The sequence below is a fragment of the Malania oleifera genome, chromosome 2 (assembly GCF_029873635.1).
Source record: "Malania oleifera isolate guangnan ecotype guangnan chromosome 2, ASM2987363v1, whole genome shotgun sequence".
NCBI classification, from domain to species: domain Eukaryota; kingdom Viridiplantae; phylum Streptophyta; class Magnoliopsida; order Santalales; family Ximeniaceae; genus Malania; species Malania oleifera.
In genome coordinates, this window is record NC_080418.1 from 142,197,062 (window position 1) to 142,212,998 (window position 15,937).

At 35.4% G+C, this 15,937-nt stretch overlaps 1 protein-coding gene across 1 annotated transcript; it reads right to left on the reverse strand.

Annotated features, from left to right (window-relative positions):
- Positions 1-919: 919 nt before the first annotated feature.
- Positions 920-15,617, reverse strand: LOC131147970 (protein RETICULATA-RELATED 4, chloroplastic-like). Its single transcript, XM_058097671.1, has 8 exons — positions 14,946-15,617; positions 11,346-11,414; positions 6,826-6,957; positions 6,658-6,711; positions 6,508-6,552; positions 5,636-5,775; positions 1,314-1,439; positions 920-1,216 (listed from the first exon to the last, which is right to left on the reverse strand). The coding sequence occupies exons 1-8, from the start codon at positions 15,492-15,494 to the stop codon at positions 1,168-1,170; spliced, it is 1,164 nt and encodes a 387-aa protein (XP_057953654.1). The 5' UTR covers positions 15,495-15,617; the 3' UTR covers positions 920-1,167.
- Positions 15,618-15,937: the final 320 nt, after the last annotated feature.

Consider the following 15,937-nt stretch of genomic DNA (forward strand, 5'->3'; position numbering starts at 1 on the left):
ACTCATGGGCGCTTTACAAAATACAAATGGAGATCAACATTCATGTCACAATCAGTGATGTCAATCGTGGAAAGAGGGCACGGCAAGATGGAGAAGAGGATGCATAAAGAATCAGGCAATGCCCTGTGGGAGATTCCCTGGGCAAAGAATTCAGGAAAAGTTGATGACCGAGAAATATGGATCATTTGCGCCAACACTTTACCAGAATGTGTTTTTTTCTTTTTCATTTTTTTGGCTTATGGCAATCTTAACTGCTCCAGTTGGCTTACAGGGACGGACATTGATGTCCTGTTGTATGATTCCTAGACTCCCATGAAGAGGGGAAAAGATGAAAGGTATAGATGAGGTGAATGGTCACAAGAGATGTAGCAGATTATGAAGCAGTTCTTGATGAGTTGAAGGTGCTTAGATCGAATAACAATACTCGTAAGGATTCAGGAGAAAGATGACTGTCGACACATTTGGGAGGGATCATTCATTCGGTGATAATGAAACAGTGTTAGGGGAATCAGATGCTGAGGAAGACCCCAAAGCATTATACCGCAACCAACTATGACTGCAGGAGCAGTGGGGGAGTTTGCCTGAAACAATGAAAATGAATGGAACAATAGAAAGCTTAAGACACCAAACAGAGATGAGAATTGAAAGACTGATTAACTTGGTCATTGTAGAGAACTTTCACCATACCATAATGTCCAACAGGTTTATTTATGGAAACCATTTTTCACAACGAAAATATACAGAAAACCACATAATTTATATAATTGAAAGCATAATTGTGCCCATAAATAAAGAGGAGCAGGAGAAAAGTTCAGAATTCAAAGTAGGCAAACGGATCAGTTAATTGGATTTTAATAAATAAATAAATAAAAAGGTCCTTCAATACATCTTAAACTCCATAAACCATTACTATCATATATGTTGCAAAAAAAATTTTCAACCGTCAATTTATTTTGGGTGTTCATGCAAAAAAAAGATTGCCCAAAAAAATTCCAGCCTGAAAATAAGCTGTTCAAATATTGATACACAAACAAGAAACCTATAAGACCAATAGCACACCTATGAACTGAAAGAACCCATTTAGACCTTTTATGAAATGTTACAAGAATGGGAGACACAAATCCACCATTTTAAAATATCACGCAAAACAAGAATACATACTCTGATCTATTCCTGACTCTTTTGAATCCCTACCCATCGTGCATAATCTACCCACCTGTAAAAACACGAGATGAGACACCACTTGCCAGGAAAAAATAAGTTCTATAACAGAAAAGTTACATTATGTACAAAAGAGGGGAAAAGAATCTTACAACAATGAACCCAAGAAAGTGTTTCCCGTCCGTACAGCAAAGCAAAGTGCACTCAGTAGAATCTTGTGTTGATGTAGTAATGGTTCCAAAATACGCTGTTCAATAATACCAGCCAATATTTGGTACCTGTTGAAGAAAGAACCATCCTTAGAACAATATTCTAGTGATCGAGGAGCTCCATGTGGTGGATACACAAAGCAACCTAGATGCCACCAAGGTCTTGGCCTCGTAGTAAGGTGGGAAAAGGAAATTCTTCACTAAATGATACACCTACAAGCATATTAGTAAAGCAGAGCTCTCCAGCCCCTCCACATCAGTCCTTTTTAGTTTTAAAAAAAATGGTTTTGAAATTTGCACAATAATTAAGAAAAAGTAGACTTCCAAATCGTAGAAGTAGGAGCAACCTCTAGTACGTAGCACATTTGTTTTGAAACCTCAACTTTGTAATTTCTACTCAGAACCTTAACAGAACATTGTACCTATAGTGAGTCATGAGAATCTTGGTGGCATTATGATCGAACCTAGCTCTTATCGTTATAAACCTTAAAATAGTATAAAGACCGATTCATTCACAATTGCATGATTAAATTCAACCAGGGAAGGGTATCCTCCGAAGGATAAAAACAACCAAGAAGTTATACTAACACAACCCTCCACTAGCATTGTGAATATGAAACAACACCAAACACACTCAAAGAAAAAGTCCAAAGTGAAGCTCAAAAGACAAGTTAAACCCAAAAGAGAGGTGAAGCATAGGTTTGAAGCCTTGTGGATTTGAATTTATGCAGACCTTGATGAAACTCAATAAAAAGTTTATATTGCATTTTGTCCAATTCGCAAAATTCCAAATCCATAGCCTCAAGTACATGTTCCCAAACCCAGGACAAGCTAATGTTTCTTAATATGTAGTTGGAGAACAGAAAATATTTGCTTGGTAACCTTTAAAGTATTTTAATAAAAATTTTCTAAAGATGAATTCAACACATGGGATGACAGAGAAATATAGCATCCCTTCATATCCATCTAATTCTACCTGTTCAATTTCCTATTTAAAACTTTTGATACTTGCTATATATGTTTTAAATAAAACATAGTAAAACATAAAGATCTGTGCGTGAGCATAACTGTAAACATATCCCTGCTATATTATATCTCAAATTTTTTAAAAAAATTTCCCCACCTGCTTGGTTGTATGCATATTTTATAGTTGAGTATTGCTACACATCTTCATATTTTATCAGTTACCCCCTATTACCTTCACTCTAATAAACTTCCAAGTGGCACCTTTCCTCTTAAAATCAAAATAAGAATTGAAGAGAGTCCATTTTGAAGGGATGGAATAAGTAAATATTATGGGCCTGCTAGTGTTGTACAACTTTACACTTGTGCCATGCACTAAAAGATTAAAAGGTATTGCAGGTGAACTCAACGACCCAACTCTTCCCAGCTCCCTTGGAAACAAGAGGCTTTAACATTGTCCACCTTTCAGAGATTTTTCCAGAGTGAGGAGACACATATACCAAAGGAACCCGAAGATGAATTAGGGCATTTAGAGAGGAAACAAAATCTTCGCACAACTCCTTTCTCCTCACTAAGTGATTTCAAGCTTTTTTATTTTCTTGAAAGTTAGGTTTGTAAATACAAATTGCAGTAAGTGAATAATGAAATTGTAATACGCATCGAATGTTTATTTTTTATTTTCCAAAATTTCATTTACATGGTCTAAATCATCTAATTTTTGTCAATAATAATATTCTTATCAAATTTGTAACATGGATGCTTTTTTTTTTTTTTGGTTAAAATGGAATGCTTGCTTGACAAAAAATCATTTATTTGTTCAAGCTTCAAATAGAACTGGGGTTTGATATCCATCATTTAGACATATACTCTAATATTTATTCAAACATTAAGTTGATGAAGATACGTTTTAGCTAGGTTTTCTAAAAGGAGGCCGGTATACCTATACCTTTTTTTTGTTATAAGGGAAGAAAACTCAAATAACTACAATCCTTTCCTTGGAACACAAGCGTCCTGGAACCATTCAGTATAGAAAAATTATGCTCTCATTAATGACAATTTAAAATAGGGAAACATACACTTAAACCCCCTAAACTATAGTGTCTACCACAAATGCCCCCGTGAATTTCTAAAGCGACACTTACACCCCCCCCCCCCTTTAAAAAAAAAAAAAAAACTTCATGGTTGCAAAAAATCCCTCTTGTTAACAAAAAATGTTAAATCTAACGGATTATTGTAATTTATACGAGTTATTAGTAGTTTTTTTTAGACAAAATTTCCCTTATAAGTGTAAGGAATATTATCATTGATAAATTTTACTATATGTGTAGCAAAGATACCTATAAGGGAGAAAAAAAAAGGAAAAAAAATTGTTGTGCACTAAGATGACAAAAAGAACAAAAGAAATAACATGTTAACACATAGAAAAAGATTAAGTGAATTGTAGGAATAAAAAAAGAGATAAATTTTTGAGAAATTAAATAATTAATTATATAAAACAAAAATACACTATATCTGATTGCATGGGTAGTATGGGATACATTAATAAAATAGCACATATTATATATTGCAATCTTTAACTATTCACATAACATCTCTTACATATTACTACCCAATAAAAACTTAACGAAAGAAATAATTTAAGCTTAATTAAAAAAAATTATTATTTATAAAATTAATGCATTCTATATGCCTAGGACACTATAATGAAAAAATTTACCGCATTCTCTTTTCCAGAGTTGCAACTACTCATTGCAAGGTATTCAATTGTTACAGGTAAATGCTCAATACCCAAGGAGGCTTACAAAGTTGATTATGATCAAGTGTTTTCTTAGGTCGTCTCAAACCTTGCAATTGGTATTTATCCCAAAATATTTTGAGACCTTTTACATACAAAGGGATTACTTTTCTTTAGATCCCTTTTTTCACTCCAATAATATCATAGATTGGGTCGATGCAGAAGAAAGCGGGGTCTAAGTGTATTTTCCCCTTTAAATACCTTTGGGAAAACATACTGATTTATATTAGTTTCATCTTGATTGTCATAGGCTCAATATAATAATTCATGCACTACAGTTTTGATCAGAAAATGCAAGCAATATCTTCAGTATAAATGAATTTTTTTTTTTTTGCCCCCAACTACATGAAATCTACATTTGTATATTATCTTTTTAATTTTTTGATAAAGATTTTATACATGCGTCAGCAACCAAGACTGATCCAAGAACCAAGTAACCTTACTGGCACACAACTGTACAAACTGCTTGCTTAGCAGCCACAGCTGGTGCCAATACTTTATATCAGAGAGTTTTATTTCTTAAACAAATTCATTGATACAAGAAAATTTAATTTTCTTTGGTACTGATAATCTTACAATCCTACAAGGAGAAAAATTTTCTGGAGTAGAAACAAAAATAAATATATTTTTTTCAAAACTATTTACATTCTATTGGTATATAACAAGTTTCCAACAATCTATTGTTTTACAGGTCTGGATTTTACATGGAGTTGGTACAAAATAAGAATGAATTTTTGTCATTCGGGATACAAACAGGTCAAGATGAGGATATTTTATTTTGGACTAATCATGGGATTTTTCTTGAAAATCGTGTGTAAAGACGGTGTGATTTTGATTAAGTTTGAATCTATGCTCATGGATTAAGTTTTGTAAACGTAATTTTCATTCATTCCCTTTGTTTTAATTTGAGTTGATGCTTAAATCCACGGAATTTTTTTAGTTCATCAAGACGCCTATTAGGCCTGCAACACACAATCAGGTCCCTCATACCCCTTCTCAATCCCCTCCCCACCACTTTCTCAATTAATATTTGAACATGAGACCTCCTATATGATTGTTTCCAAAACAAATTGTTAGGCTAAGGCAATTCCCAAGTGGACAAAAACAGCTTAATAAATGTGTTGTAATTTTGCAAATCTGTGCTGCATAATTGTACCTACTTTTTTTACTCTCTGCTGTGTAGAGTGTAAACACTTATGCAGGCAAAGTTGTTTACAATAAATCTGTTTCTTTATTTTCTTCTCTCTTTCCACACGAGAAAAGAAGGAAGGAGGTGCCTTAGTAAAAGTTGTGCACATTACCTATTGATGCACCTAGAGACCAGCCCTGACCAAAAGTATAAACAAAATGCAAGCAGACAGATTAAAATTCAAATTAGGCATTATATTGACTGCTCAACACTCCTAAAGAAGTAAATTTATAGGAAATAAAGAATCAACAGACAAAGGTGCATGCAGCCTTTCCTAATATAAGCCTAACAAACAGAGATCAATGCAAAACCACATACCTGAGGTTGCTGGAAACAGCCATATACACACCGTAGGCCACACTGGTGGATAACACTGGCACATTTTCCACTTCATCTGCAGAAGACTTATCAACGGCCTTCCGTGCATTAATTAAGGCATTCGTTATCACTGTACCGACCTGGATAAAATTGACATCCATTACTGCATTGGTAAAATTAGTATGCAAGGACAAAAACAAATTTAAAAAAAAAAAAAAAAAAGGGTAAGGAAACACAGGATGGAGTGCTCTATGAAGACAGCCTCAATAGGATAAAGCGCTGTATAAAGCCAGCCTCAACGGGCAAACAACACAGGCACACAAGAAAGAAAGTCAACTTGAACATTTCTCTGATTGAGAAAGACATAGAAGTAATGAGGATGGATATGGGCTTGGAAATGATCCCGCTCTAGAAAGAAGGAGAGGAAAGCTTTGTCCCTCATTCATTTTGCCATATTTAGATGCGTGGAGGAAAGATATAAGAAAGCATTTGAAGGATCACTACACCCTAGCATGTTGGATGGCTACTATTACTAGTTGGCATATGGATTGTTTTTTATTGACTCTCCTGTAATTCTTTATTTTTCTTAATACCCAGTAGAACAGATGATTTCCTATTGTTTGTTTGTACTTGGATGGCATCCCCTTGATTCCCTTTAATGAAGTATTCTTTGCTGATTAAAAAAGAAAAGGCTAGTAGCCACCAACAACTACACACTTTTAGGTTTGTGTGGTGGGGGGACAATCTCCAGCAGTTTTCAGTAGAAAATGATCAAACAAAAAATTATATGTATATGTATGTATGTATGTATGTATGTATAAATATACACACGTATATCAAAAAATATCCCAATAAAGAAAATATCAATTTACCAGTGATGAACCAGTGCCAACAGCAAAAAGCTTTGTCCCATTACGCTGCCCATAACAAATTCAGAGATCGTTAAGCGCAAGAATTCATTTCTAATGCTCAATTTCTGAATTATAATTAAAAGGTCAACAATTTATAAAACATATACCTACCACTATTGCACCAATTCTATGTAGAAGTGAATATGATGTTCCAGCCAGAGCAACCTATAGACAAGATTTGAGGATCATAACTCACTATTATATACCCTATCACTTCCTAGAAACAATTCTTGCAAAATATTCAATTCAATGCATCAGTATTTGGGAAAAAACCGTAACCTGGAATGCATTATCAGGACAGCTATGGAAAAACTTAGCAATGGCACCAGCACTGACAGCAAGAGGTGGTCGGAGAGAAACAGTAGGTGCAGGGAGATAAACAAGCATGAAATCAGCAATTATGGCCATTGCCTGTAGAGTGAAGCATAAATAATTAGATTACAACAAAAATAAAAAGGTGATGATGGTGGCAATTTTGCAATTATAATGAACGATGGCAGCGGTGCGCCACAGATTGCAGTGACCTCTCTTTTGCAGATTGCAGTGACCACAATCAGATGTGGTGGTGCATGGCAGAGTGCTCTGCAGATGGTGGTATTGACTCCAACCAACCAGATCCGCCTTTCCTCCTCCTCCTCCTCCTCTTCCTCCACAAGCTGCCACTGCCTCCTCCCCCTCTTTGCACTATTGCCTCTCCCCCACTTTAACCCTCTCCTTTGTAAATTATTATTAATTAAAAAATAATAATCATTGACATAAATATAAATTAATAAGAAAATTATTTTTAATTAAAAACAGTAATCATATATTATTTAGTTAATAGAAAATATTTAATGTTTATCAAAAATATTAATTGAAATAAATATTAATTAAATCATCAATTAGAAAATATTAATAATCTTAAATATTAATTATTACAGCATATAAATCATATGAAATATATCAATATAAATTCATATAGCACTAATAAAAAGGAGTATCCAAACTCCACCTATTTCATCAACACTTCTATAAGCTCTTATATTTAAATACAACCAAATGGTACTAATGACTTCGAGCATTTTTCTACTTCAATACTTATTATTAGCACTAATTAAATTCAGCCAAAATGGAAACCCACTTCTCTGTAAGTGTCCAAATGATCATTAAGACTTATTATTCTACCACTTTTGTTACCAATCACATTAAGCTATATCATGCTGCTGTGGCAAATTCAATTATTCAACAGAAAAAGGTGTTAATTGAATCTAACTAAAACATTAAAAATTAACAAAAAATCTTGCAAAAGAATTATGTATCTTGTAATTGGAAGATAATAAAATTAGTGGGAGATGATTTGGGATTGGATATGCACACTTCATGTAATGAGTGTGATGTAGGACAAGAAGCAAGACCTTGGGAAGATCCATGTTGGAGACTACTTAAGAAAAATTGGATTGATAATAGTTGGGTTTAATTAGTAGTTTATTATGTATTTAGTTTAATTAGTACAGCATTATGTGTATTTTGGGGGCTAGTTTGTAATATTTGTGTAAAGTATGGGCTTTTTTGTGATGTAATGTAGTTTTAGGGGTTTATATGTAATTTTATGTGAAGAAGCTTTCTTATAAATAGTGTGTGAAAGCCATGTAGTAGCCAGTTTTTCATGAATTTGAATTGGAATTGAACATGAGTTCCCCACTAGTATCTCCTCTCTCTTCCCTTCTCCTTCCCTTACTCTCTTCTAACTTCTCCATGGCTGCAGAACATTGATGCTGCCCTGCATCATTTCGTATCAGAGCCCAACTTTGATCTCCATCCATTTCAATCCCCCCATCGTTCCCTTCTCTCTTCTCTTCTGCTTTGTCCTTCTCCCTATTTTCTTCTTCTGTCCTTCTCTCCTCTGTTCTGTAACTTCTCGCTCCCTATCTGCTGCTTCTTCTTCTTTCTTCTCTTCTTGTTCTCTATCTTTCAGTCGACCCATTCTCCCTCACTCTTCTCCTATTCTCTGCTTCTTCCTTTCCTTCTTTCTTTTCTCTGTTCTGTTCTCTCACTCTCTGGCTGTATTAATCCTCCCTTCTTCTCTGTTCTGTTTTTCTCCCTTCTACTTCTTCTTCTTCTTCTTCTTCCATTGTCTCCATTAATCTCTCCTTCTCTGTAACTCTCTCATCTCATAATTTCTGTTCTGAAATTTCAGTTAAAAAAAAAAAATGAAAAAGCAGTTCTCCAGTTTCTGAAAATTTTCAGAAATCCCAGCATGTTCCATTTTTCAAAAAACCATCTTCCATATCCCTTCCTGCAACACCACCCATTCCATTGAATATAGAACCACCTGAAACCCTCACCTTCAAGTTTTCATTGATGTTCGACCACCAGAGGAACCCCCACACATCGGCCAAACATCTTCGACAGTTGGCTCTTCGAACACCCTGACCCCCACCATTGAACTCCTCATTCCTTGATTTTCCCTCAAACAGAGTTTCATCGCCGAACACTCAATGCCAGCAACCCACATGACCCACGCGCCAGCGACCTACAAGTGAGATTCTGCCTGAGTCATCTCCTGGTTCCAGTTTTGCGAGAATTTGCTCCAGCCACGATATTTTGGGTTTTCTAAGCAATATTTTGATCTGCAAGGAGATATTTTGCTTGTGGACCTAACATATTTCAAGCAAGGATGATAATTTGGCATGAAACCCTAGAAATTGTCACTGCCAGCATTAAAAATCAGGTTTTATTGTTGTAATTTGTGAGTTTTCTTTGTGAATTTGTTTCATTTCAGCAGGACAATCAATATAAAGGTGAATTGAAGATAGTTTTTGAAAAATTGGGAGTAAGGCTTGTGGGAAATTGAGTTAAAGGGCTGTTGGTGATATATATAGGTGCAGCATATATATGCATAAATTCAGTGACATAGTGACAAATTATAGTAAAAAGGAATGCCATTTGCCAAACTTTTGGCACAATTTCCAGCTTTTCAGCACCTTGCTCAAATGCAGAGAAAAGGTCAGCAAAATCATCATTGATGGAAGATGTCAAATGAATGCGGTTTCCATAAATGGAGTCACTCGAATGCAGCTTCATCCAGAACCTCACCCAGAGCCTTCTGTGATATATTGGGTTGATAACTCTTATTATAAATGTTTGCGAGAGATGTTTGGTTCATCCAAATGGGTGAATATTAGGCTAATGTGTGGTGTGATATCATACCTTTGAAGATTGGCCAAGTACTCCCCGGTTGGAAGATATGGGTGTGACTCAAGGACAAGAGAACGCATGTCTTCTACTATAAAGGAACGAAAATCATTTTGAAGCCTACTCTACCAATCAACCAGGACAAAGAATCTGATCATGTCAAAGTTACTCAACTTGAAGACACTACAAGGCAATGAAAGCAATGAATGCGTTTGAAGACATCCAAAATCCTTCAGACATTCCTATTGTAGAGTTTGTCATCCTCAATGAGTTCATTGATGCTAATTCTCAAGTCTATGGCATTGCCAATGGAACATGAGTTCTTGCCTCATTCAAGCATTGGCTTTCGAAAAGTCCACGTTTGCTTCTCCATTTTGATCCTCCAACATTTCAAAATTCAAGGCCAATTTTTTTCTAACGGGGGGAGAGTAAATGTAGAACAAGAAGCAAGACCTTGGGAAGATCCATGTTGGAGACTACTTAAGAAGAATTGGATTGATAATTGTTGGGTTTAATTAGTAGTTTATTATGCATTTAGCATAATTAGTATAGTATTATGTGTATTTTGGGGGTTTGTTTGTAATATTTGTGTAAAGTATGGGTTTGTTTATTATGTAATGTAGTTTTAGGGGTTTATATGCAATTTCATGCGAAGAGGCTTTCTTAAAAATAGTGCTTGAAAGCCATGCAGTAGGCAGTTGTTGACGAATTTGAATTGGAATTGAACATGAGTTCCCCCCTAGTATCTCCTCTCTCCTCCCTCCTCCTTCCCCTCTTCTAATTTCTCCATGGCTGCCCCTGCATCAGAGTGTCATGCCAACTACCTTAAATTAAGAATTCCCAAATAATTAACCAATCTAAACACATTTGAAAATGAGTTAATGAGGTAAAAGTCTCAATCTCAACCCCCAAATTACATTTCTAACCATGCAAATATCATTGTGAGGAATGGGAAAAAGTTTTTTTTTTAAATGTGAAATAATGCAAATCAAATTGTCAGATAGTGTACAAACCTTCCTTACAATGATATAATAGGATTTTAAATGAGATCCTGAATCATTGAGCCCTTCAAATTTTGGTGGATCTGGTTTTGTTAAAAATGCCTTATATAGAGCACTGGACTCATCTTGACAGCCAAAGATCAATGGATGCATTGAAATGATACATAGGGGCACAACCCAAATCCAATTGCAGAGTTCGAAACCTCATGGAGTTCACAGAAAGAGAATCTTAAAACTTTGAAATGACAAATTAAGCTGAAGAAGAAGTTTTCACTCTAATAGTAACAAATCTAGCAGTAGTTCATGCAACATGCAGCCATTTGACAAATTTTATGCTTTTGCATGCCTGGAAATACACTCAAAATGATTATCTCGAGCTTGGAAGAAGAAGCAGATGCCATGCATACACATGAGAGTATGCAAGTTGCACGAATTACATTATATGCATAATATGTAGATAGATGATATACATTAAATTATTTCAATTAGGTATGACAAGCAAACACACTAACTGAAGCATTTCAATCATACCAGTTGCAAAGGAATCTCAGCCTCAAAAGCACAGAAACAAAACCAAAAAAAAAAGTGCAAGTTCATAAGAAATTATAATGACAACAGCCATACCACATCTGCAAAAACAATTTCCAGCTCCTTGAAAAAATTCTCTCTGCGGCGTTCATATTCTGCAGCAGTCTGAGAAATAAACCGAATTTTTTCACTGAGGATTGAACTTTAGTTCCAGAATAAATTTCAGAAAATTGGAAACATCAGAGGGAAGGGGATAAGAGAAGTGGGCTTAACAGAACTAACCATGAAAAAATAAAATCAGTGATACTTCCAAAATAGATGTGAATTAATGAGTAATTATCGAGCAGAACAAATTATGCCTTATTCACCTTGTGCTTGATAATTGATACAGTGGAACAAAATTTTTCTTGGTGTGCTCAGAAGTGGCTCGACCAAGTTATTTTTACTAACCTGTTTGGGCATAATCCCATGAGTAAGAGCCTAGAGACGCATAAAAGCCATCATATTTGGGCTCAGGCCGGTATATTGATGTAAATAGACACATTCCAACCTAAAAATGGTGCATATCTTGTGACATATAATAGGATATGACAGAAAAGAAGCCAGTGAGAATTCAACAACAGCACAATCATACAAAACACCGACACTCTTGGAAACCCCAAGTGTAAGTAAACATGTTGGGGGTACCAACACATGCCCAACACAGCCAGACACTTGTCAGAAATTAATTTAGGGCCTGTTTCGCTTTTCATTTCTTCAAAGTAAAGGAACATATTATGTAAACATGTCTACATTGCCAATTTTCTATTACTTACTGTTTACGGCTTTCACCTGTTTGCCAAAAAATTGAAAACCAGATTTCATGATTTTCAGTTGTTTTGGCAACCTGTTGCCATAATGTTTTAGTATTAACTTTTTTTTAATTAAATATTTCATTTTATCCATACTTTTCAATTAAAATTAAAATAAAATGATCATAAGAATATAAAATATAATTAACATAAAAATGCCCATAAATTTAAAAAAAAATAAAAAATGACAAAACCATTTACAAATTTTTTTACTATATTTCAATTGTCATATACAGTAGAATTGTTATTGTAAAGTGAATTTTGAAATATAATAATTAAGTGAAATAATTCTAATAAATTTTATAATTTATTATAGTATTTTTAATTTATATTACTTTGTACTTTTATTATTTTAATCATATCATATAATTGTTGTTTGATTTATGGACAAAAATAAGCTTTTGTTTAATCAAAATTTTTATTTATTTTAGTTCTAGAATATTAGTTAAACAGGTTATTGGTTTTCGGTTTTTAGTTTATATTTCTGATTTTTAGTTTTCGTTTTTGGTTTTTGTTTTCATAATTTTTTATAGTGATACCAAATGACCCCTTAATCTTTTTTTGCTTTCAAACACATTTGAGACGCAGCCGGGACCTAAAATGCTGCATTTTGTTCTCTCTCTTTAATATGACTGCATAGAGAAAACACACACACAAAAACACACAAAAGTGAGTCTACAAACATGGAGGCAGTAGTGTTTGAGCCCTAGCCCCTCGCTGCCTAGCACCAGCAGACCTTCCAATCTTCCTTGCACTGCTGGACCAGCAACAAAGGGAGTCACTGGATTAGTGACAGATCAGAGGGGCAGCAGGAATGTCTCATTGAAAAATATTTTCCTTCTTCAGTTCGAGCCTACTGGTATGTTGAGCTTCTCTCTTCTCTCTCTCCTGACAGATCAGGCACTCTCTGTTTGATCTTGTGCTTTTAATTTCTAAATGAGCCATCACCCAGCATCAGCAATGTGTGGCAGAAGAGAACCTCTCAGCTCTCTGTCTGACTGCCTCTCTATGTTCCGTGTTATTTTTTTCTTTTTCATTTTTGGGCCAACTTTTTTTGTGTTGATTATTCTATGATATGAATGTAGCTAATGAATGTATAAATTTAATTCTGTACCTGGGATTTATTTGTTGAATGTGCAGGAAAGATGCATATCTTTCATTTTAACTTAAAATTACCTCAATATTTCTCATATAAAAGGAATATATATATATATATAGATATATAGTTATACACACACACACACACACACATACACACACACATATATTAGTTAATAAGAGTATCCCTGCCCTGTTGTATCTAATTTTCTTCAAAATTGATGCATCACAGTGTTGGTATTTTGTGGTATTGTGTCGGTATCAATTCTTCTTAGGCACAATCTTAAGATATATTTTTGATTGAAAAACAATTTTCCAGTCCATACCTAATGAAGAAGATATTAATATTGGATATTGTTTGAAAAAAGTCACACAACATATTCCAGACATTGCCATAGACAAATTGTCTTCCAAGTAGTGTCTTTTTCTCAAAGCAAAATAGCTAGAAGTTAGAAAAACGTTTCCTGGCATAGCTTGTAAACAACCAGAATTCTTATTGTGTTAGTGAGTGTGTGTGTGATCGAGAGAGGTTGAGGCTGAGCTTCATTATTGAAATGATAGGAATATTTATTCCCAAGTGGAAATAATCCTGAAGCATAATACAAAACTAACCACGCGTACTCGATTTGAGGAAAAAAATGATTCTATTGTTTCAACCTTTACCAAGAAACCTTCAAGGAAACACAAAAAATAGAAACATTCTGACATTAAAAACTGGGATTCCTGTTCACATGCCCAAACTTATAATAAGGGATGTTACCTAGCTGTCCTTCATACCAGAAAAGGGGCCCCCGGGGGGGGGGGGGGGGGGGGGAGTGTAGAACCATCACTCCATCACCCAACATAACTCCTCCCACTAAGCATTTTGGAGCAATAAGCATCAAAAGGAAACTTCTATCTAGCAATATCAAGAATTGAATCCTCTATCAAACCATGAGGCGCCAAGTTTCTTCTTCACCATCTTAACCCACAATCACAGTAAAGCTTATTGCGCTAGCATTATGTATTGAACCTTTACAAGTGCAAACAATTGTCTCAAAGTACGCTCATTTCCCAAGAATTATGAAGTTAATTATAGATCCATTTTTCATACCACTAATATCATAAGGCACACCTTGTTGATACTCTCTCATTTCGAAAACCAGCTAAAAGTTAAATTATACCGAAAGAAAATTGAAAAGCACAAATGATACGAATATATGACAACAACCAAGCATCCAGTTCTGCTAGCTGGGGTATGCTACTTGACAAGCACTTATATGCATCATAAAAATATAAAAACAAGACGGGAAGATAATTTTATCTCCACTTTAAATTTGATATATCATATCAATTATCTATTTGGGTCAAACCTGCTGTCGTTCAGATCCAAGACATAAACCCCCTCCACCCCAATCGACACACCCATCTGAGAAGAAAAGCTATTTTTGACACTTCCATCTATATTCTGAGTTTTTGTAAGGTTGGTCCTAACACAGTTGGCGAATACCAGCTATGCTCTTCCATACCAGAGTACCTTTATTATTGCCAACTTCTATGTAAGGATCATATAAATAAAAATAGTCAAAACTAAATTATAATAATAACAACAATACAAAGCATGGAGCTTTTAAGTAACAAGTCCAATAACATTGTGTATATCAAAATAAAGTATACACAACGGATCAAACAGGTCACAACACATTGCAATGATCACCCCAAAAAAAACCAAAAAAATACAAAAAGTGAGAGAAAGAAGGGGAGAAACCTTTGTGAAGATTCCAACACCACACTCCATGGCGACTTTAGCCAAGAACAAATCATCCGCCAGCAACCGCTCCTTGAAGCCTCCGAACTGAAACAACCAACGGAACACCGGCGACTTCTCCAGCTCAAAGTACCTCACAACAATGGATCCCGGAATCCTCCCCGACTCGATCGCGGTCGCCAAATCCTTCGGAACACTCTCCAACGACCGTCCGATCTCCGCCAGCGCCAGAAGTGCCTCCGCCTTGTTCTTATCGCCCGCTTCATCTCCACCGCCTCCGCCTCCGCCTCTGCCACCACCACCGCCACCGTTCAAGCCGTTTCCGCCGTCAATGCCGTCACCGCCGGAGCAAGCTACCACTGCCCGGTGCCGGATACGGGTTTCGGGGTACGAGAGAAATGCGGCGGTGATAGTAGGGATGCTTGAGGTAGTCGTAGTGCGGAAGGTGACGACGCCGGCTGATGATGGCAGGTAGGAAGAACGGTGGGTATTGAAGGTGGAGAACCCTAAGGAGCGAGAAGAGGAGGAGAGAGTTGCAGTGATCGCCATTGCTACGCTATGCTCTCTCTCTCTCTCTCTCTCTCTCTCTCTCTAGACTGCAAACCCTACACGAGCAACAGAGACGGTTGGAAGCACTCTCCCAATTTTTTGAATTTGTAAAATGTGAACTGTGAAAGTGGTTGCGTGGGCCTCACGTGCCAATAGCGTGCAAAGGCGTTGAAGTCTTTTTCTTTTGTTTTGTTTTTTTCTTATTTTGTTAAATGTAATCATTTGATTTAAGAGTCCATCAAATACAAAGAAATTCTATCAATTGAAATATTTTTTATGTATTAGAAACTTTTTAAAATAATCTTTGCTATTTCTACTATAAATAGCAAATCCATAATTGTTCTATTTTTTTATTAAAAAATCTCTTTATGTTACAATAATTTATATTAGATCACAAATAATAATTTGAAAAAAAAAATCACCAATCATAAATCACAATTGGG